Source organism: Mercenaria mercenaria, chromosome 1, assembly GCF_021730395.1.
Source record: "Mercenaria mercenaria strain notata chromosome 1, MADL_Memer_1, whole genome shotgun sequence".
Classification (NCBI taxonomy): domain Eukaryota; kingdom Metazoa; phylum Mollusca; class Bivalvia; order Venerida; family Veneridae; genus Mercenaria; species Mercenaria mercenaria.
In genome coordinates this window covers 48,020,573-48,044,278 of record NC_069361.1, presented here as the reverse complement: position 1 = coordinate 48,044,278, position 23,706 = coordinate 48,020,573, and the positions used below count along the sequence as shown (strand labels likewise).

Here is a 23,706-nt window from a genome sequence, read left to right as displayed (position 1 = left end):
ACATGGAGACACTACAGATTGCCTCACTTTGTTTCGATCCATTACAACCCATGTTCACAAATCATTTTTCGGCCTCAGCCGAGGTTTGAAATTATAGTATCAATTTTACTAAAACTTCAAGATTAAATTCAAACTTAGACTGACCATCAATACTAAATAGCCATTTGAAAATAGCTATTATCTTAAAATTTATTTCTAATTTGTCCCCCCCCCCCAAAAAAAAAAACATGATAAACTTACAAAACAGAAATTTTTTTACTCCACACAAAGGTAGTAGCTTTGAACTGGTGTCATACAGGTGAATGGGGTAACCATACAGGTGAATGGGGCAACTGGTAGGTAGGATTAAATATAGTGTAATTTTTTTATGTTAGAGCACTTGGTCTACAAGTCAATAAAAGGGGACCTGATGCTGTAGAAGCAGCAATGTTCATAATACACATATCTCATATTTGTCTAAAGTTCTTGAAAAAAAGACAAACACAATAGCATATTATTACCATTTTATTGTGCCAAAAATTTGCCCATTTATTTGATCTAGAACTTGCTCAATGGTTCAACATTTAATTAATTAAGCCAATTATGAGTGACAGAGTTTCTTACGGCTTAACTTTTATTATATCAGTAAAGTTCAAATTAGGTTCAACAATTCTGGACCAAAACTAGGAAGACTTCAATAATTTGTTTTAATAAATGCATGTATTGCTTCTATGACTTCAAAATTTTCTGCTAAATTGCAGCTTAATTATATATATATCTGCTTTACTATGAATAAAAACATTTGCTGCAATTCAAACATACCCTGTCTTTAAAATCTTAAATTTCAAACCAATTTCTTAGGAAAACTTGGCGAAATCCCAAGTACAGTTAAAATTTTATCCCGTCAATAAAAGCAAAATCCTAAACATTTAAAGCAATTAAGGAACTGCTTTTCAAATAGCACCAGGTAGCACATTTTAACAAAACAACTATATTACATCAACACTATAAAATAAAACATAATAAAAGTAGAACTTTTCTCTTGACTAGAGAGCACATTTGTTACATTATAAAAGGGAATTAGTGAGTCTACAATACGCTGCAAATAAAACTAAACTAAACAAACTAAAATATTATTGGTCAAACTCATCAAACATTTAAACATATTTTACACAGAACTTCCATAAAACAAGAGGGCCATGATGACCCTGAATCGCTCACCTGAGTAATATGAGCCACATGTTTAAAATGGCAAACTGATGTTTAAATATTAGAACGTAGGTCAGTAGGTCAATTCATGGTCACTGAAAGTCAGTTTTAAGATCAATGTGCAAAACTGTACATGTTATCCAAATTTCAAGGCTGTATCTTAAAAAACAAGGAAGTAGGTCAGTAGGTCAAGGTTACAGTCAAGTGACCCCTTATCGCTTGGGGTCATCAGGTAATTACAATTAAACAGTCTAGGAAATATGTTCTGATAATTTTTGAACTATTCATTCCTATACAACTCATATAAAAAGTGACCCCCTGGGTGGGGCTTCTCTTCATCCCAGGGGTATAATTTTGAACAATTTTGGTAGAGGACCACTAGGCAATGCTACAAACCAAATATCAAAGGCCTAGGCCTTGAACTGTCGGATAAGAAGATTTTTTTTAGTTTTTTCCTATATGAGTCTATGTAAAAACTGGGACCCCCAGGGCTGGGCCTCTTTTCATCCCAGGGACATAATTTGAAAAATTTTGGTAGAGGACCACTAGGCAATGCAACATAACAAATATCAAAAGCCTAGGCCTTGCAATTTCAGGCAGGAAGATTTTTAAAGTTTTTTCCTATATAAGCCTATGTAAAACTTGAGACCCCCCATGGCAGGGCCTCTTTTTAACTCCAAGGTCATAATTAAAACAATTTTGGTAGAGGACCACAAGGCAATGCTACATACCAAATATCAAAGGCCTAGGTCTTGTGGGTTTAGACAAGAAGATTTTTGAAGTTTTTTCCTATATAAGTCTATTGTAGCAGTGTGTATATAATGTATATAATTAGTCTATGATATCAATTGTCCGATTAGCTCAGTTGGTAGAGCATCTGACTTGCAAGCAGAAGGTCGCAGGTTCGAGTCCTGTATCGGGCTGCACATTTTTCCGCTCCTATTACATTGGTGCCGTGAGTGTGGTGACTAGCCTTGGAATCCTAGAGCTATGGTGAAGCAATGGCTGGGTTAGTCAAAAGAACCTGAGTTTGTCTTTGAAAAAAAAGGAGGGAGGAATGTAGCAGTGTGTATATAATGTATATAATTAGTCTATGATATCAATTGTCCGATTAGCTCAGTTGGTAGAGCATCTGACTTGCAAGCAGAAGGTCGCAGGCTCGAGTCCTGTATCGGGCTGCACATTTTTCCGCTCCTATTACACTATGTAAAACTTGTGCCCCCCGGGTGGGACCTCTTTTCACCCCAGGGGCACAATTTGAACAATCTTCATAGAGGACCATTAGATGATGTCACATGCCAAATATCAAGGCTCTACGCCTTGCAGTTTTGGACAAGAAGATTTTTAAAGTTTTTCCTTTTGAGTTCTGCATGGAATTCAATTCTTTGAACAATTTTGAAAGGGGGCCACCCAAGGATCATCCCTGTGAAGATTGGTGTAATTCTGCCCAGTGGTTTTCAAGATTTTTTTAGAAAATGACGGACACACAACTGGCGATGCACGACGGATATTGGGCGGTCACAACAGCTCACCATGAGCCTTTGGCTCAGGTGAGCTAAAAATTCAAGGATATTTCATAAATTTTCAACTACTTTTCAAAGACTGGAATGAAATTCATGAACTTTTCAAGGTCTGTATGTACCCTGATTTAAGGAATGTCCAAAGACAGAATCTAATATTTGGAATGGTGGGCAAATACCTGAACTGAAGCTGGTTAAGTGAACAAGCATGTCATAGGAAATACTGTAAAATAATCTTTTTGGTCATCTTAGAAAAACACATAATAATATTATCTACATCTTTCTCACCAATTACCTGAGTTAGCTTACAATATTTTAAACCACATCAACATCAAGTAATTTTAAGGAATGTCGAAAGACAGAATATAATATATGACATGGTGGGCAAATATCTGGACTGAAACCGGTACAGTGAACAAGCATGTCACAGAAAATATTGTAAAAATAATCTTTTTGGTCATCTTAGAAAAACACATAATAATATTATCTACATCTTTCTCACCAGTTATATGATTTAGCTTACAATATTATAAACCACATCAATACCAAGTAATTCAGCATGTTCCAAAAATTAGAGGTACTTGAATTTTTTTTTTTTTTCGATCTGTTTCATTCTCAAAATAGAAATGTGCCACAGACACGGATGCCCCTGCAACATGAAAAAGGTCACAGGCATAAGTTATTTATAGTAACAACTAATGGAAGATAATCTTAAAAAAAATCCTAAATCCACACAAAAATCCTTACCAGATAGTGATAGGTTAAATAATTCTCAAAATTGGATGTAACATGCATGTTGTACTACAGAAAAGTGGTCTTGTTTTTTCCCTATGACCAGTAATAAAAAAGTTACAATATAAGCTATTTATAGTAACAACAAAGGGAAGTAATTCTAAACTAGGGACCTGGTTCTTGAGCATGACATTCCATCTCATGAGGGTATAGAAATGAGGCAACTTACATCAAAATCCCTCCATGCATGAAGAAGAAATGCTCAAGACAAACTCATTCTTGTATGTGACCTTTGGCCTCCAAGTGTGACCTTGACCTTAGACCTAGGGACCTGGTTGTTGCGCATGACACATCGTCTATTCATGCTCATAATTTGTGTCAATTTTGAAATCAAACAGACTGGAATGCATAGCCTAAACATATAAAGTAAGAGTAAGTTATAATACTTATAAATAAATATTCTATTATTTAGTTTTTAGTTTGACATCATTTATGGGTATGCTCCTTTGATTCAATAAGTATGTGATGAAATATGCACAAAAATAAAAGTAAGAAAAGAAACTAAATGCCTGTACAACTAAGCTACACTAAAGCACTACATAAACAAAGAAGGTCAATGTAATATATATAACAGGTTACATGAAAAACAACAGTAAACATAAAAAGTGCATCATAAAATATTTCAACAAAGTTAAAGTAATACTGCTATGGCTGAACACATATTTAGTGGCAAGAAAAGTCTGAAACGGCCAATCAGTTCTCTGGCAAGTATGTAATACTATATAGTCTGATTAAAAGATAAAAGGTAAGGGTAGATTTCCCCGAAACCACAGAGCACCCTAAACACAGCCATACATCGCAAAGTAGGCCTGCAACAAAAAGCTGTATTTAGTGCCAGGTATCTCATTGCAGTTGTTTCCTCGACAAAGTCCTTACTGTGACTATATATCTTTGAATGTATTTTGTCTAGAAAACAGTCCACTCTGCTGATATATCAAGGTATACCATCTATAATATAACCATTGGAATGCTCTTCATTTATCATTGGAATCATACTAATGCTATTAATTTCCAACAAATATCAGTGGCTAATATTCAAAATTAGTATGTTGAAGAAAAAACAGTAGCGGAAAATCAAGTCACATTTGGAAACCCTTTACATGTATATATGATTACCACAAACCATTCCATATGTCAGTTTTAAATAATTAAAAATTTATCAACTATTACAGTTACTGAACTATACAAAGCTGATAAATACCAAAAGCAACATGAAGATGAAATAAGAAAGTTACAGTCATTATAGCTGTGTGTAATACTCAAATTTCACAAACCAGCAGTTTTGTAACTATAAGCATGGTGTAAAACAGCAACCAGTTGGAAAACTACAAGTTAACATGTAAAATATAATAAGTAATTTTAAAGTATTCATCACTGATATCTAATTGAATCAATTTTTAGTTATCATTATTATTATTAACAGCAAATAACTGACTAACTTTCCATTTAAAATTACTGCAATGCTGAATTGCCACTTTCTATTAAATAATTAATATTTCACACTATAAAAAGCACAAGGTATTTCCACGTCAAATACACACCCTAATAAAATAATAATGAGTATTTATGCAGAGTAAATTGGCTGGTTGGTCATTTCAGACTAAGAGTTCTCTAAGACTATCCCAGAGAACTTGAACCAGTTCTCTAGAACGACGGTCTACTTTCAAGGTTAAAAAACACTTCTACTTGTGTTCATGTTCCCTTCGTTTCTTGCACAGGACAATAAACTGTCAAGACAATCAATGATGGCCTAAAAGGAAAACAGCGTTTTGATGTCCCTGATCCTGGCCTGTCGTTTCTGCTCAGCATTCTGTTTCTGCCCGAAGGCGCCCTGCATCAACTGTCTCTTCTTTTCTTGTAGTTCCATCATTCTTTCTTCCACTGAGTCTTCAACAATAAGCTGTTCAGACAATGAAACAAAGGTATTACATTTGAATATGTACTGAAGCATCTTGGTAAGACAGTAATTCTGTTTTATACCAAAACTTAAATACAAATGCATTTAACATGTAAATAAACAAAAATCATATATGTTAACCTAATCATTATGGAAATTTTCCATTAAAGTTTGATTCATTTTAGCTGAACCATAAACAAGTGAGATTAATGCAAGACTTCCAAGATATGCTTATGAATAAACATGACAAAATCTAAATGCCTCTGCACCTCCAGAACTTTCTTGGCAGTTGAGCCTTAGGGCTCCCATACCTACCATACACTGGAATAACTAGACTTTGATATTGATATTACAGCTCTAACCTTTGTAATAATTACATCCTTTGTCTGTCCAAGTCTGTGACATCTGTCAAAACACTGCTCCTCTGATGCTGGATTCCATGCCTTCAAAATAAAAACGTAAACATTTTAAGTGTAAAGTTACATCGCAACTGTTTTTTATTTTTACAAAAATCTGTCTACTTTCTCAAAAATTAGCAGCTGTTGATCAAAATATGATAACAAATGAAAGAATCTGTTTAGGAAATCAGCAAACCTAAGTAAATAAGACAGAACTAAGTCTTGTCATGTTTTTCAAATCATGTGAATATCAATAATTTCCACTTCTGTGAGAAGTTCTTGTTTTTTGGGGGATTTTTTTTTCAGACGAACCCTCTGGGTTGCTAACAATTACCTACAATTTCACGTCAGTAATGACTTGAAACAGAACTACACCATGTCAATAAATGATCTATAACCTATTCTTTGTAAGTTGCTTTCCTATCTAAAAGGATCAAACTTACAGGGTCAATAAGAAAGACTCTTGATGCAGCAGTAAGATTGATACCAACACCTCCTGCTTTCAGTGACAACAGAAATATGGTAGGCGAGCCGGAACTTGGATCTGAAAACTCCTCAATGGCCCGGGTACGAGCTTTAGTACTCATTGTACCATCAAGCCTGACAAAGTTGAAGCCATTAGTCCGTAGGGGGATCTCAAGCAGGGTCAGCAGGCTGGTGAACTGAGAGACGACAATGCTCTTGACACTGGGGTCCTCAGACCTCAACTTCAACAATCCATTCATCAAAGCATCAACCTAGAAAAAGGGAGATAAGACCTTAAATATTCATTCTTCTGCAATCACTAAAAAGACACAAGATAGTACTATGAAGTTAGGAGATGAACCTTAGTGCACTGAAAATTGAGACAAAATAATACTAAAAGAAAACAAACTGTACTTTACAGGAAAGCAAGAAAATTCCTTATTTAAACATATTTCGCAACAAAGCACCTCAGTTGGTTAACTACCATTATATACAGTAGACATTGTCACCACAAAATGGACCACCAAAAAGTGTCTTGATGAGAAATTAACACGGTGAGACATAATTACCAGTCACAAGTGTAAATTTGGCTGGTGTTAAAAATATATATACTCCCAACTTTCACTATGTATATTATGGAATGTTTTTTTTTTTTAATTGCAAGGGCAAGACATGACTATCTTTACAATAAAATATAACAATTTTTGGGGGAAATACAGCTATTTTTGACTTGGGGATTCAGTCTGTATTCGAAAAATTACTGTGCATATGAGTCATGTGCCAACTGATAATTATCTGAGGTTTGGCGGTTCTAGCTAAAATACTTACTGAATTATAGGCATTTTCAATTCAGGACAGATAAAAAGCCCATCAGACAATGCCAAATCAATACACATTCCCTTTAAGCAGTTAAGCGGGGCATTATCAGTGTTCAAGATTTGTTCTAATATGGTCTCCCTGTCTGTGAAAATTGTTTGTTTGCTTGACTACCATAAAGAGTGCAAATCTGTCTGCTAATTAGATGGGTGCAAAAAAAATGCCCCTTAGAAAGCTTTGTACATGTTAGTTTAATAGGTAATGAAATGCTCTTCTGCAAAATGGCATTTTGCCTAAACCTAACAAGCAAATAAACAGAACTGACCTTAGCACTAGATTTCCACGTGTCAGCTGCTATAGAATTGCTGTCTCCACTTTCACCTTGTATCTCCTCAGGAGGCACCTCCAACAGTTTGTTGTCTTCTATTGCACCTCTACATAATGGACACTTTGGATTTGGCTAAAACACAATCAACATGAGATTCTGTTACTATTTCAAGGAGCTAAGCTAGACTAGCTCTTCTTTACAATCAGCATCTGTCACTTTTAAAGCTTGTTTAACTAAACATCATTTTGTACTGATGCAAGTAAAATGCATAACACTGTTTACCTTTACCTTCAAGAACCATAATGTAAACAGTTTTTCAAAATCATTGACACATTTAGTGAAATGGCAATCTAAGTATATCCTTGAATATGTTCACTTAACAATAAAGCTAAATTATTTAGAAAACTGGTTTCATCTTTTCATTCATGTCATGACCTGATCAGTATTGATCAAGTGAAGCTTTCCAGTATATTTTTTTTCTCTGTAGTATAGGCCATTAATGTATTATCCTCAGAATTTGTTTCTTCAAATCATGTAGTTTTCCCCTAAAATTGACTACATCAGAAATTTTATTCCCATTAACCAAGTACCAAGCATCCCCTCCCCCTCCAACACAATAAGGGACCTGGGCTCCTTTCTGATTAAAGTACAATATATTTAATGACACCTCTAAGCAGCAAAGGCATATCTGTTTTCTTTTCCACTGGACATTATTTAGAGTAAATTCTGTTTGCTATTTGGAGGCGAATTGTATAATACACATACCCTTTCATTTTTTATCACACTTTCTATGCAAGGTCGGCAGAATACGTGAGCACAGTGTGTTATCACAGGTGATTTCAAGGAGTCCAAACAAATAGCACATTCCTCATCTGTGCCTGAACTTAGAACCATGATCAGTGTGTCTATCAACTTCTGTCGAAGCTCATCATTGATCACACCACCATTACGGTCTATCTCAGCTGAAAGGAAACAAATTTATAAACTAGAACTGCTTTTGAGAAAAGCACACGTTTCCCACAACTGCCTAATCATCTGAATAGTTATGTATCTGAGTCAACCATGCACCAATACATGTATCACTAGCATCTGTGTACAGAGTAATTTTCGGTAATTCAATGGCCATAATTCTGAAGTGCCTGCACCGATTTGGCTAGTTATCGAACTTGGCCAAGGACTTACTGGCAAACACATTTTGTTTAAGTTTGATGAAGATTGGATGGGTGCAGACAAGATTTGTGACAGACAGACACACACATGGACACACACACAGACAGGATTAAATTTATATGTCTCCCACACCACTGAGTGGTGGGAGACATAATAAGGGGCCATAGACACCAGCTTCTATTAAAAAAGAAAACAACTTATTTTGGTAAAAACTTAAGAATTTTCTTGTGAAGCTGAAATTTGCTCTTCACAACACAGTGAACCATTTTGCATTGCTTCAAACTGGTGTGTTAAAAGTTTGTTGGTTTTTTCAACAGTATTTGCTATCATTTTCCTAAACAAGCATTCCTGGACTCTTGTTCAAGCATCAACAAGTTCTCTGTCACCCACTAATTCTCAGTGTATATACATCATGCCTCAACAGGTGACCTCATTTCATGACATTGTACCCTGCCTACTGAGCTTACTAGGACGGCTATTGGTATACAATGATAGGATATGACAATGGAACAGGGGTCTAGCTAGGTCCAATTTTTTGGGAGAAGTCACTTCTCCCTCAAGCTGATTTAGGGAGAAGTGGGGAGACTTTAGGGAGAAGTGGGAAGACTTTTCCTACCGCAATGATGTTGAGTGACTCGAAAGGTGGCTGTAATGTTCTTGATAAAAAGTATTGATGTGACCATTCATTTTCTTAGTTAGATCATTTCCCATACAGTGGTTATTGTTTCGTTAAAAAATTCTGAAAAAAGTCGTTTTCAAAATTCAAGCCGATTCTGTAAATGTAACCCGCCGAATTTTGGTTATATCTTGTATGAAGTGTTTATTATTAACACCGAGTCATTCACCGAGGAATGTCAGTATCTCACTCGAATAAAACTGAAAGTAAACTGTGTAATCTAGAAATACATATTCAAATAAATTCATCGATGGAAGTCAATTTAAACATAGTTAATACATTACATGTCGTTCTTTTATCATAGATAACAAATAATTGTGTACCAAATTCCAATTAATCGCATGGTTAATCAGCAGTTTCTTTAAAAAAAAACTTTGCTTTTTGCACTCAAACATGTTGACAATTAAAACCGAAGTGTCAGACGTAAACGCGACGCTAATTGGCTGAACACAATCAACGAGGTGTATCGGATAATTTGATTCGCTTTCACACTTCTCGGGAAAATCTCGCAAGTACCTGAAGTAGGCGGAGCTTAAATTATGCTACCGGTGTGTGTTTGTGTATTCGGCACTCGATATGACACCGTGCAAATTGTCAACAGTCCGGGTAGCACTAATTAGCGAGTGCGGAAATCAAAGAAAATCGGGCGACTTGCATTTCGCTTTGAGGATAGATTTGAGCGAAGTTTGAAGTTCTAGAGCGCCTATTTCGCTCAAGTCGCCCACTCGCGAGAGCCCTGTGGAATACTGGATTTTTTGTCCTATTCAATATGCATGTATTACAACAATATCCTAACCTCTCCATTGCCATTGCAACCTAATCCAAAAGAAAAATCTAACTCTATTTGTTAAATAAATAAGATAAAGGCAAAGTTAATCTTTTTATTTATTAATTCATTTTTTTTTTCATTCTGGACCTTTTAATGCCTTAATATTTCCACGAGGCTAAAACGATGGAATCTGACTCATGGGACTTCTACCACTTTGCCCTAACAAGTGTTGGAGTCCAAGCATATCAAATTTGTCTTGGAATCAAATTTAATAAATGTAAACTTCAAAAGAGATTTTGACAGTACTTCTGGATATCTTAAATTCAAGATATGGGAGTTAGAGGTATGGAATTCCAACCATTAACCGGAGTCATAGTGGATATAGAATATGGTTCACTAACCTATGGTGTCTTTGACAGCCTGTGCGGCCTTTGCCACTAGGAACGGGTGACAGCAGAGCTGCCTCAGTCTCATCAGAATGGCAAGTACATCTCCATAATGGTGCAGCAATGTTCCTTGCTTGAAATACCTACAGACAATTGGTGAATATTGTACAGTGGAGGGTCTTAGACAATGTTGGAATAACTATTGGTCCAACCCATATAAATATATTTGTTTAATGCTTGTATCAACATGATGTATGCATGTTTACAATAAATTATTATTGAACTAAACTAGAGCATTAAATACTGGAACTTTCAAAAGGTCATACCCAACTGGATATATGCTAACCTTGGGCTGACTGGTTTTGGGCTGCCTCTCTACATATAGAACATAAAGAAAATGACACATTCTATTCATCTATACATCAGTTTTAGATAACAATTGGAAGCAACTCAAACTGACAAAAAATTCTGTATCACTGCCTTGCATTATCATTGAACTAAATCATCACTCAACAGCTCTTAGATCACAACTGAGAAGGATACAAATGTAGCTTACTTGCTGACTATCAGCTTTCCTTCATTCTGCATTGAATCATACACCTTTTTCTCATCTTCAGATAGTTTCACATGTTCAATATAAACTTTTCTCTCTGGTAACTCTACCAATGGTTTGCCATTCACTTCCTGGGTCTTTGTTCTCCTTAAAGCCAGGTGACCCATCAAATGTTGTACTCTCCTGCGGACAGAAAACAAAATTTGTTCGATTCACTTTTAAAAGTAATTTTCAATGTTATCCCAGTTATGTTACATCAGTTCATCTTCAAAGAGTTCCTGGATTCCACAACTGTATCAACTTGTTCTCCATAAACAACAGACATATTCCCAAAAGAACAACTACTAGACAGCGAAGAGAAACAGCGTTTTTGTGTATTTTACTGACAAACAAATGGAAGGTTTGTAGTAAGGCAATAGACAGGGTAGTTAGATTTTGTTATGTGCTTCTAACTTGTCGATCCAGGTTCAATTCCTGGCTCCAGCTCACGTAATCTGTTCACATATCCACCAAACAATTACCTCTATAACCTTTGCCCATAATGTAGTTCTTAATTGAACTACAGTGTGACATCACTGGAAAAACTACAAGAGCTGTCAGTTGACAGCGCTCATCTATTCTCAGTGCTTGATAGTATAATATAAACTATGAGTAAAACTTTAACATTACAATAAGCATATTCTAAGTCGAAAAGGGGCCATAATTCAGTCAATATGCTTGATAGAGTTGCCTCCTCCTTTCTACAGACTGGGGTCATGATGGTAAACAAGTATGCAAAATATGAAAGCAATACCTCAATGGACTTCGAAAATATCTGGGGTGGTACGCAAACTTTAACATTACAACAAGAGCTTGTCGAACACGAAATGCCCCCCCTTGATGCATTCAGTAATTGCACAAGGAACAGAAATTATCTGCTCACTGTAAACACAAATTCCATTTCGGAACACAAAACTATGCAAGTGGTCCAAATTTGAAGCCTGTACCTTCAGAAATGTGAAAGTAGGTCACTAGGTCAATCTCAAGATCAAAGTTCATTTCAGTACACAAAACTATGCTTGTGGTTCAAATTTGAAGGCTGTAGCTTGAGAAATGTGAAAATAGGTCACTAGGTCAAAATCAAGGTCAAATTTTATTTTGGAACAAAAAACTATGCATGTGGTCCAAATTTGAAGCCTGTACCTTCAAAACTGTGAAAGTAGGTCACTAGGTCAATAACAAGGTCAAAGTTTTTTTCAGTACACAAACCTATGCATGTGATCCAAATTTGAAGGCTGTAGGTACAGAAATATGAAAGTAGGTCACTAGGTCGAGATAAAAGTCAACTCATGTCAAGGTTCATCTTGCCACTCAAAACTATACATGTGGTCCAAATTTGAATGATGTAAGTTATGGACATGAAGATTCTAAGTTTTTCCCTGTATAAGTCTATATGAACCATATGACCTCTGGGGCGGGGCCATATTTGACCCGAGAGGGATAACTTGAACAAACTTGGTAGAGAACCACTAAATGATGCTACATTACAAATTACCAAAGCCATAGTCTTTGTGGTTTGGACAAGAAGATTTTCAAAGTTTTTCCCTATATAAGTATATGTAAACCATGTGACCCCCACGGCGAAGCCATATTTGACCCTAGGGGAATAATTTGAATAATCTTAGTAGAGGACCACTAGATGATGTCATATACAAAATATCAAAGCCCTAGGCCATGTGGTTTTGGACAAGAGGTTTTTCAAAGTTTTTTCCTATATAAGTCTATATAAACCATGTGACCCTAGGGGTGGGGCCATATTTGACCCTAGGGAAATAATCTGAACAATCTTGGTAGAGGACCACTAGATTTTGCTACATACCAAATATCAAAGCCCTAGGCCCTATGGTTTTGGACAAGAAGATCAGAAACCATTTAACTGTTCCTGGCCAATGTAACCTTGACCTTTGACCTAATGACCTCAAATTCAATAGGGGTCATCTGCTGGTCATGGCCAACCTAACTATCAATTTTCCTGACACTAGGCCCAAGCGTTCTTGAGTTATTGCCTGAAAACCATTTTACTGTTCCTGGTCACTGTGACCTTGACCTGTTACATACTGACCTCAAAATCAATACATGTCATCTGCTGGTCATTACCAACCTCCCTATCAACTTTCGTGACCCTAGGCCTAAGCGTTCTTGAGTTATCATCTGGAAACCGTTCTACTGTTCAGGGTCACTGTGACCTTGACCTTTAACATACTGACCTTTAAATCAATAGGGGTCATCTGCTGGTCATTACCAACCTCCCTATCAACTTTCATGATCCTAGGCCCAAGTGTTCTTGAGTTATCATCCGGAAACCGTTTTACTGTTCAGGGTCACTGTGACCTTGACCTTTAACATACTGACCTCAAATCATTAGGGGTCATCTGCTGGTCATTACCAACCTCCCTATCAACTTTCATGATCCTAGGCCCAAGTGTTCTTGAGTTATCATCCGGAAACCGTTTTACTGTTCAGGGTCACTGTGACCTTGACCTTTAACATACTGACCTCAAAATCAATAGGGGTCATCTGCTGGTCATTACCAACCTCCCTATCAACTTTCATGACCCTAGGCCCAAGTGTTCTTGAGTTATCATCCGGAAACCATTTTACTATTCAGGGTCACTGTGACCTTGACCTTTGACATACAGACCTCAAAATCAATAGGGGTCATCTGCTGGTGATGACCAACCTCCCTATCAACTTTCATGATCCTAGGCTCAAGCGTTCTTGAGTTATCATCCGGAAACGGATTGGTCTACATTCCGACCGACCGACATCTGCAAAACAATATACCCCTCCTTTTTCAAAGGGGGGCATAATTAGCATATTCTAAGTCGAAAAGGGGCCAAAATCCAGTCAAACTGCTTGATAGAGTTGTCTGCTCATGTTTACAGAATGTGGTCATGATGGTAAACAAGTATGCAAAATATGAAAGCAATATCTCAATGGACTTTGAAAATATTTGGGGTGGTACGCAAACTTTAACATTTGTGTGACTCTCACTCTCACGCTAATGCTAACGCTCACGTTAATGCCGACACCGGGGCGAGTAGGACAGCTCCCCTATTCTTCGAATAGTCGAGCTAAAAATGCCTTTGTTGTACAAAGATTAACATACATACTTGAGAGCACTTTCATCTCCCTTCTCCAGTGGCCTCTCTATTGTCCGTCTCCACCACTGCTTGTCTGTGAACGGATTTACCTTCAGGAAGTTTATCAATGACCATAGATCTTTCATTGAGTTCTGAATTGGTGTTCCTTCAAGAAAATTCATGAAGAATCTTTTCATCATGTCAAAGATTTCTTTCATAAAGTACAACTCACTTTTCTCCAAGTGATTTTTATTTGTTTAAACAGAGTTCAGTGTACCAAACACAGCTGTACACTCAGTGAAGAGCCCAAAACTAGTAGTTGTGTGTTGACAAACCATGGAGTCAACAACCTAAGAATAAATGATTCATAGTGCAATTGCTGAAGAAAGTTTTCATCACTTGACACAATGGCAATAAACGAACAAAATCTAAAGATGTATAATTAATCTGTGACATTGTTTATTTAAGTGAGAGACAGACATGTGAAACTGACCAATAACAGGCATTAAATACACTGTCTAAATTCTAGAAAGTACCGTACTTTACCTAAGTCTTGGGACACCCTAAATCTTGGGACACCCCTAAAATGCGGAAAAATAATTATTTTTCTTGACCCTAAGTTTTTGGACATGTATTTTCTCAGCGTATATTTCGTCCCTAAGTGTTGGGACTATGGTTGTGTACTGATTCAAGATGTAACCCAGATACTGTTATTATACATTGTATGGTGTTGTATCGATCAAAGAGCTATAAAAACTAAATGTATTTTATACTTCTTTGTATCGATCAAAATATCAAATAATTATAAGAACCAAAGACTATTTTTTTTTTGACATTTTCGTGTCGTGTTTTTACTAGTAAAATGTTGTTTTTTTACCATACCAGTTAAGTGTTGTATTTTTTTTTTTTGCTGCAGCCAGGAAGTCCATTTTCCGTTAATTATTTATTTTTATTTACCACTGACTGGAATTTACCCGCGAATCGCACAGATACCAAAACGCCATGCCGGTAATTTTCCATTCCACGAGCACGTGCGACCTATCGTAATGTCTAACTTACAACGCCGTTACTTTTTTCATCGACACGTATACAAAAAACGCGCGTCACGCATTCATTTTTTGATTTTATCGCTTCAGATTTTCAGCACCGATTGAGAAGTAATATAGTTTGAATTCTATAATGATTTTAAAAAGGTATTGGCAGAAATGTTGGCAAAATTCTATAAAAACGGTCGAATTTTCATAAAATTGCTTGCAAAATTTCAAACAGCGCGATCCTAAATACTTATTTCTTTCTAAAAGTAAATAAATGATACAAACTATGGGCATAAAATTCAGACTTTTGACCACAAAGTACAAAAAACAGAATAGAAAAATCTTAAATAATGAAAAGGCAGCAACAATTTATATATATGAAGTAAAACGATTTTTGGCAAACAGATTTCTGTTACGTGACCTCGTGAACGTAAATAGAAAATGCGGTTAAGAAACAAAAACAATAATGATGTTGTTGCGTATTTTAATAAGTTTTGAATGAACCTTTGTACATGTACATGTATTTTTTGACACGACACTTTATAATAAGATATTCTTCTCAAACCATATTGTAATTTCCTTGAGGGCAAATAGGTCACAGAGGTAAGATATCCGCTATTATAGTTTGACACGTTTACTTTACCTGTCAGTTTATACGGGATATTGCACATTCGCTTTATCAAATTAAAAAGAAGCTTTTTTTATTGATTGTTACAACACTAGATCTACTTTCTGCAGAACCGAGCCGGTACGATCAAACAGCGATGTGCAACATGGCGCGAAAAGATGACGTAATGCCATGAAAATCTCGGGGAAACTATACCGCTTTGATCTCCACTTCTAATGTCATGATACCGACAAACTTCTTTTAGCTCTTTGAGGGGGTGTTAATTGATGATGAAAACAAGACCAATTACTTTGTTTATCAACAGAATAATTACCGATTTTTTTTTTCGCTTTCAACACGGGTTGGTGGGGGATGTTACCCGATGACGATTATTGTGTCCATATTTTTGGGACACTTTTCAAAATAATTATTTTTCTGGAAATAAGTCTTGGGACAGTGAAAAAAATAATTATTTTATGCTGTCCCAAGACTTAGGTTAAATACGGTAACTTCAGTCACATACTCATTCATTTTATGCCAATTGACATAAAAATATTGACAGATTCCCAGTCCTTAAAACTACAATCTTAAATTCTTTTCAATTTCTTCTGCTAACATTCAGATAATGGTACATAAATAATACAAAACATTTATTTTTTGAAAATTAAACCGGTATTTCCCTTAACTGTATTGTTGTCCTACCTGTCAACACCCACTTTCTCTGTGCATCAAGTTCTAGAATGGCTTTTGTCTGCTGTGCAGAAGGATTCTTAATGGCATGGCCTTCATCTAGGACAATCCTCAACCATTTCACCTTCTTAAGGGGGTTCCTGACACCTTTCTGTAGACATATAGTTTTCAATTGAAAAATCAGCTAAAAATACACTGTGATTTGAAGATCAATAAATAATGTGACAAAGACATGGCTATTGCTCCTTTGTCTGATCTGGGTGGTCAGTTAACCAACCAGTGGTCCTGTTCTATATAAGTACTTATTTGTTCTCCTTAAGTGACATCTCAACATGAATCAAAGGTGCAGGGTAACTGACTTCATGCATACAGTCCTCTCAATACCAAGAAAATGCCTCAACATTTGAGGACATACGCCTAATTGGGGTTCAAGCTTTCAACCTCCTTCTGAGCTAACCTGGCTGGCACTGACAAATTGAGATAAAATTTATATATTTTCTTTAATAAACAGACTGTCAAGTTTCATTTATATACTGTTAAAACATTCAATTTCGTGGGCATGAAATTTTGTAGTTTTGGTCAAAATGGCAATTTCCTTGGGATATGAATTTGTGGATTTCAAATTTTGAACATAAAATAAATGGGAATTTTACTTGATCGTTGGAGTTAAATTTCGTGGATTGACTCGACCACGAAAATAAGTCCCCCATGAATATTAATGATTTCACAGTATGTCTAAGCATGAAAAAAATGTATGTGTTTAACAATGTCGTAGACTCTAAGGTAGTATTTCTAGTATAGTATACCTTGAAATCTGCAGAAACTGTTGAGTAAGTTGTTATAACAACGTCCTGATTCTCCAGCAGGTTACTGTTCTTGGTTCTACCACTCCCGTAGTACAGGTATATACTCAAGTGAACGTTGCGGTGCACATGGTCATCCAGTTGGTCCTATGAAGAAATGTAACGGTCAGTCACACTTGTACACTTTCAGATGAAACATTCACAACTGATGTAACCCAGTGAAGGTCAAGGCACTTTTATGATTTCAGCCCAATAGGCTCATAAAATCTCTGGAATTTCATCTCTGTTCTTTCACATATGGATAAAACTATGGAATTCTTAAAGGTGGTCAATCATATTAAATCAACATTTAATGACATTTTTTACTTTTTGTATATTCTGGAAGAGAATTATTTAAGGAACAAAAAGACCGATTACATAGAGTTAGATTCCTATTTGAAATGTATATTTTATTATTTTTATAAAATTTTGTAATTACTCCCCTTTAATATGAAAGTATATAAAAAGCTGGGTATTTCTTTTTATTTCAATACAATGTCTAGTTTTACATTTGCATTTGACAGACATATCAACTATTGAACAATCTGAACCAAAATGCAAGTTTTAAAGCTGTGTGTAGCTTCTGAATTCATTTACCGTACTTTACCTAAGTCTTGGGACACCCTAAATCTTGGGACACCCCTAAAATGCGGAAAAATAATTATTTTTCTTGACCCTAAGTTTTTGGACATGTATTTTCTCAGCGTATTTTTCGTCCCTAAGTGTTGGGACTATGGTTGTGTACTGATTCAAGATGTAACCCAGATACTGTTATTATACATTGTATGGTGTTGTATCGATCAAAGAGCTATAAAAACTAAATGTATTTTATACTTCTTTGTATCGATCAAAATATCAAATAATTATAAGAACCAAAGACTATTTTTTTTTTGACATTTTCGTGTCGTGTTTTTACTAGTAAAATGTTGTTTTTTTACCATACCAGTTAAGTGTTGTATTTTTTTTTTTTGCTGCAGCCAGGAAGTCCATTTTCCGTTAATTATTTATTTTTATTTACCACTGACTGGAATTTACCCGCGAATCGCACAGATACCAAAACGCCATGCCGGTAATTTTCCATTCCACGAGCACGTGCGACCTATCGTAATGTCTAACTTACAACGCCGTTACTTTTTTCATCGACACGTATACAAAAAACGCGCGTCACGCATTCATTTTTTGATTTTATCGCTTCAGATTTTCAGCACCGATTGAGAAGTAATATAGTTTGAATTCTATAACGATTTTAAAAAGATATTGGCAGAAATGTTGGCAAATTCTATAAAACGGTCGAATTTTCATAAAATGCTTGCAAAATTTCAACAGCGCGATCCTAAATACTTATTTCTTTCTAAAAGTAAATAAATGATACAAACTATGGGCATAAAATTCAGACTTTTGACCACAAAGTACAAAAAACAGAATAGAAAAATCTTAAATAATGAAAAGGCAGCAACAATTTATATATATGAAGTAAAACGATTTTTGGCAAACAGATTTCTGTTACGTGACCTCGTGAACGTAAATAGAAAATGCGGTTAAGAAACAAAAACAATAATGATGTTGTTGCGTGTTTTAATAAGTTTTGAATGAACCTTTGTACATGTACATGTATTTTTTGACACGACACTTTATAATAAGATATTCTTCTCAAACCATATTGTAATTTCCTTGAGGGCAAATAGGTCACAGAGGTAAGATATCCGCTATTATAGTTTGACACGTTTACTTTACCTGTCAGTTTATACGGGATATTGCACATTCGCTTTATCAAATTAAAAAGAAGCTTTTTTTATTGATTGTTACAACACTAGATCTACTTTCTGCAGAACCGAGCCGGTACGATCAAACAGCGATGTGCAACATGGCGCGAAAAGATGACGTAATGCCATGAAAATCTCGGGGAAACTATACCGCTTTGATCTCCACTTCTAATGTCATGATACCGACAAACTTCTTTTAGCTCTTTGAGGGGGTGTTAATTGATGATGAAAACAAGACCAATTACTTTGTTTATCAACAGAATAATTACCGATTTTTTTTTTCGCTTTCAACACGGGTTGGTGGGGGATGTTACCCGATGACGATTATTGTGTCCATATTTTTGGGACACTTTTCAAAATAATTATTTTTCTGGAAATAAGTCTTGGGACAGTGAAAAAAATAATTATTTTATGCTGTCCCAAGACTTAGGTTAAATACGGTATTTCCAATCTATCTTGATAGGCAAAGGGAGGTAATAATAATTTTTCAAACTTGCGTTTCTAATGAATTCCATCTAAATACATAATTTTTAATGCAAATATTTTATAAATATATTACAATATGTCTAATATTTATACATTTCCTTAGGCAAAGTATGTTTATCAAATTTATACTTATGATAAAATAACTCTATCTTGGTTGGGCAATCAGGATAGGAAAATGAAATTTTAAAAATACCTCCAGTGAAAATCTAATTTATATCAAGTGTTAAGTGAACATTAATGAGTGTAAATGATCAGATGCTAAAGTTTCGAACAAATCCATTACACGGCCAAAATCTGATTATCCACCTTTAAGCTGTGTTTGAAATAATATGCACATGGAGTATAAGCATACAATGTGTATATATTTATAATTCTATATGATTTTAGCTGGCCTTTTTGTAGGAGTATGATTATTTAAAACTTAAATTATTTGTTTTAGCATATAATAACTTTCAATAAATTTGAAAACTTCAAAAATAACAATGAACAGAAGGCCAGAGACACCAATTTTAAATATTATAATTACCTCCCTTTATACCTTCTTTTGAGTCACAGTTAAAACCTAATTTTTAGTATTATACATTACACATTGTGATGAAATACAATACTGGATAGAAAGAAGAAACATATACAATTGGAAAGTATATCAAATATGATACCTAAATATCCAGGACCATAATTTTAATTTGGTTCTATCTTGTGTTAAAAATCTTGGAAAACAGAAGTTAAGTCTATTTAAGAAACTCATATGAAACAGAAAGAGACTTTGAAAAACAGAAAAGAAGAGACTTTGAAAGGGCTATCTAACTAAATACTAAACATGAATGAGTTTAAAAAAATTAAATAAAAAATCTAGGAAAAATGACCCGCATTAAAATAAAGGGAAGTAATTCAAAACACCAAAATATTTTTTTTTTCATCTTTTATATGCATGTCTTTTATAAATATGTACACAAACTGACCAATTTACTGCAAACAAAACTACAAAACAAAAATCTAAGACATTAACTATTCTTTACAAACTCTTCTTTAATTAAAAACTTCCCAGCTATATAATGTCCTCAAAACCTTCACTAAATTGTCAACGGTAAGGTTTCTACTTACCTGTGGACCTAGTGTCCATAGACAACATGATGATAAGTGGTCATGATCTCTATGATTAAACCACACGGACCTGTGAAGTTTGACGACCTTTCAGGTGCCATTATCTGACTGTCTTTGGCCATTTAAAACTACAATCACTATATAGGTTGTTTGGATACATGTGTCCAACACTTCTGGGCATAGAGGGGGAAATTATTTAAATTGCAAAAAAAAAAAGCAGGAAGAATGTAGATTTCCCTTCTGTACAATATTTTTGGTAATACTATTACTGTATAATAAATATGTTGATTGTGGACGCAAAACAGCAGATGCAGAAGTATTTTACATAAATCATGACCACATTACCTACAATTAACAGACTTTTGACCCACCCTAACCTTAATATGTGTAAAGGAGTCACAGCAGTATTCGACACAATGTGTTTGACAGGCATGATACAGTGATTTTGAGGTTATTCATTAGACGTCTACACACCCCGAACTGGTTATATGCCGCACAGAATAATCAACTTGGACAAAATCCGGAGGAAAATCCCAAATCCGAAATAAAACCCAAGGCACTGCATAATGTCACATGCTGAATAACATTCCTATACAGTCCCATGAATTTAAATCAAATGTTTCCCATAAATTTAAATCAAATATTTTTTAAGATAATGTGTGACACAAAAGGTCCTTTATACATATTTTTTTATGTATTTTTTTTACTAAGTCAAGGGTCATAATGTCTGAATGAAATCCCAAACAAACTCTAGATGCACAACTCTGAATGCAGAATAAAAATCATAATTCCTGATGACTAGGTCAAATTCTTTTTGAGATTTGTGTAACCTGAATGTTCAATGGACAGACAAAGGAAAGTGCCCACTCAAAAGTTTTCTCATCCGTTAAAATGAATGGGTGGTGAAAATTCATCATCCACTGGCATAAGATTTGCGACACTTACCAGCCAATTGCTAAGGACTGACAAGGGGCAGACAATCAATGTACATCTAGGTCCTGCAGAAGCTGCTCGCCCAGTGCTCTCCCCTGTTTCTCGCATCTCTAACAAATTAAAATAGATGCACATATAGAAAACATCATATATCAAAACGCCCACATTTACATAAATGAATACATACTACTAAATTATTTTCTTAAAAGTGGAAGTTTCCTTTACATATACAAACAAGAGTTGTCACTAATGGTGACAAATGCCCCCGCAGCACCTTGACCTTTGACCTGGTGACCCCAAAGTCAGTAGGGGTGGTGTACTCAATAAGTACTATCAGCATGTGAAGTTTGAAGGTCCTGGGTGAATTGGTTCGCGAGTAAAGTGCCTTCATGCAAAAAGTTAACGTTGGCCCCTGTGACTTTGACCTTTGACCTGGTGACCCCAAAGTCAGTAGGGTTGGTGCACTAATAAAGTACTATCAGCATGTAAAGTTTGAAGGTCCTGGGTGCAGTGGTTCGCAAGTAAAGTGCCTTCATGCAAAAAGTTAACGTTGGCCCCTGTGACTTTGACCTTTGACCTGGTGACCCCCAAAGTCAGTAGGGGTAGTGTACTCAATAAGTACCAGGGTTTTCCCGGACGCAGGTTTTCTGCGTCCCTGACGCGCTTTGACTGCTTTGGACTCGCATTTTGTAGTGCCTCTGCGTCCACTGGACCCGCAAAATCGGTCACGAAACTCCTTTGCACTGAAGCTTCCTTTGCGCAGATACCCATGTAAAATGCGCAGTTTTTTACCACCGGGACCATCCCCGAATCGTGGGTGCTCATTATACACAGGTATAGACGATTTTCCAACTTCAAAACAAGTTTTGTTACCGATGTTCGCCATTTTGGTAAAGGGAAACTAATCTCCGCGCTAACTGACACCGCTAAAATCTAAGATTGCCGTTACGTTCCGTAAAAGATCGAATGGTTTATTTTTCTATTAAACAAAATTAATTTCATATAAATTTAAAGTATTTTGATGAAAAAATATTAATAAATCACAAAAATTATGATACTAATTAAGGATCGAGTATTATCTTTAACTAAGATCAAACTGTGAACAACATAATTGACACGAGTTGACACTTAATTGCCGGTAATTACTGGCTATTTGATCATAACAAAAAGACTGTCACACCTTTTGTTATCAGTCTGGATTGAGAAGCTCATGCCATTTTGAAAGATACCATTCCGAAATACTGAATCAGCTGCTATCTAAATTAAAAAGATACAAGTTCATTCCGTTTTAGGATAAATTTTTTTTAGTAATGATGTCCATCTTCAAGATCAATAATTTGTGGACCCCCAAAAATTATTAGGGACCCTTAAATTAGCAGCCATGGGAGTCCATGGACTCCCAAATAAAAAACCCGAGGGAAAACCCTGAGTACTATCAGCATGTGAAGTTTGAAGGTCCTGGGTGCAGTGGTTCGCGAGTAAAGTGCCTTCATGCAAAAAGTTAACGTTGACCCCTGTGACCTTGAACTTTGACCTGGTGACCCCAAAGTCAGTAGGGGTAGTGTACTCAATAAGTACTATCAGCATGTGAAGTTTGAAGGTCCTGGGTGCAGTGGTTCACGAGTAAAGTGCCTTCATGCAAAAAAATAACGTTGGCCCCTGTGACCTTGACCTTTGACCTGGTGACCCCAAAGTCAGTAGAGGTGGTGTACTCAATAAGTACTATCAGCATGTGAAGTTTGAAGGTCCTAGGTGCAGTGGTTCGTGAGTAAAGTGCCTTCATGTAGAAAGTTAACGTTGACCCCTGTGACCTTGACCTTTGACCTGGTGACCCCAAAGTCAGTAGGGATGGTGTACTCAATAAGTACTATCAGCATGTGAAGATTGAAGGTCATGGGTGCAGTGGTTCGCGAGTAAAGTGCCTTCATGCAAAAAGTAACGTTGTGACTTACGAACAAACGAACTAACGGACGGACAGTTGAAAACTAATATGGCTCCCTTTGGGGGCATAAAAAATTTTCTAGATTCTAAGTAGTCACTTACTGCACATGGGCTTTCCCTTTCTGTAAGTTAAAACCATTTGCATTTCTATTTTCTATCATCCTGATAGGCAGCTATGTATAATGTAATTAGATTTGGCAGTAAAAACACTAATCAAGTTTTAAAC

General features: G+C 35.8%; 1 protein-coding gene across 5 annotated transcripts in view; it reads right to left on the bottom strand.

Annotated features, from left to right (window-relative positions):
- Positions 1–488: 488 nt before the first annotated feature.
- LOC123539346 (helicase-like transcription factor) overlaps positions 489–23,706 on the bottom strand; it is a 47,873-nt gene continuing 24,655 nt past the window's right edge. For all 5 annotated transcript variants that reach the window (XM_045323912.2, XM_045323924.2, XM_045323936.2 and 2 more), the window contains 11 exons: positions 21,552–21,649; positions 17,218–17,361; positions 16,424–16,562; positions 14,111–14,246; positions 10,962–11,141; positions 10,421–10,548; positions 8,170–8,366; positions 7,402–7,536; positions 6,239–6,532; positions 5,760–5,840; positions 489–5,400 (listed from right to left, as the gene is read on the bottom strand). In XM_045323912.2, coding sequence (XP_045179847.2) covers positions 5,251–5,400; positions 5,760–5,840; positions 6,239–6,532; positions 7,402–7,536; positions 8,170–8,366; positions 10,421–10,548; positions 10,962–11,141; positions 14,111–14,246; positions 16,424–16,562; positions 17,218–17,361; positions 21,552–21,649 — 1,682 coding nt within the window. In that variant the 3' untranslated portion in view covers positions 489–5,250. The remainder of the gene's footprint in view (positions 5,401–5,759; positions 5,841–6,238; positions 6,533–7,401; positions 7,537–8,169; positions 8,367–10,420; positions 10,549–10,961; positions 11,142–14,110; positions 14,247–16,423; positions 16,563–17,217; positions 17,362–21,551; positions 21,650–23,706) is intronic.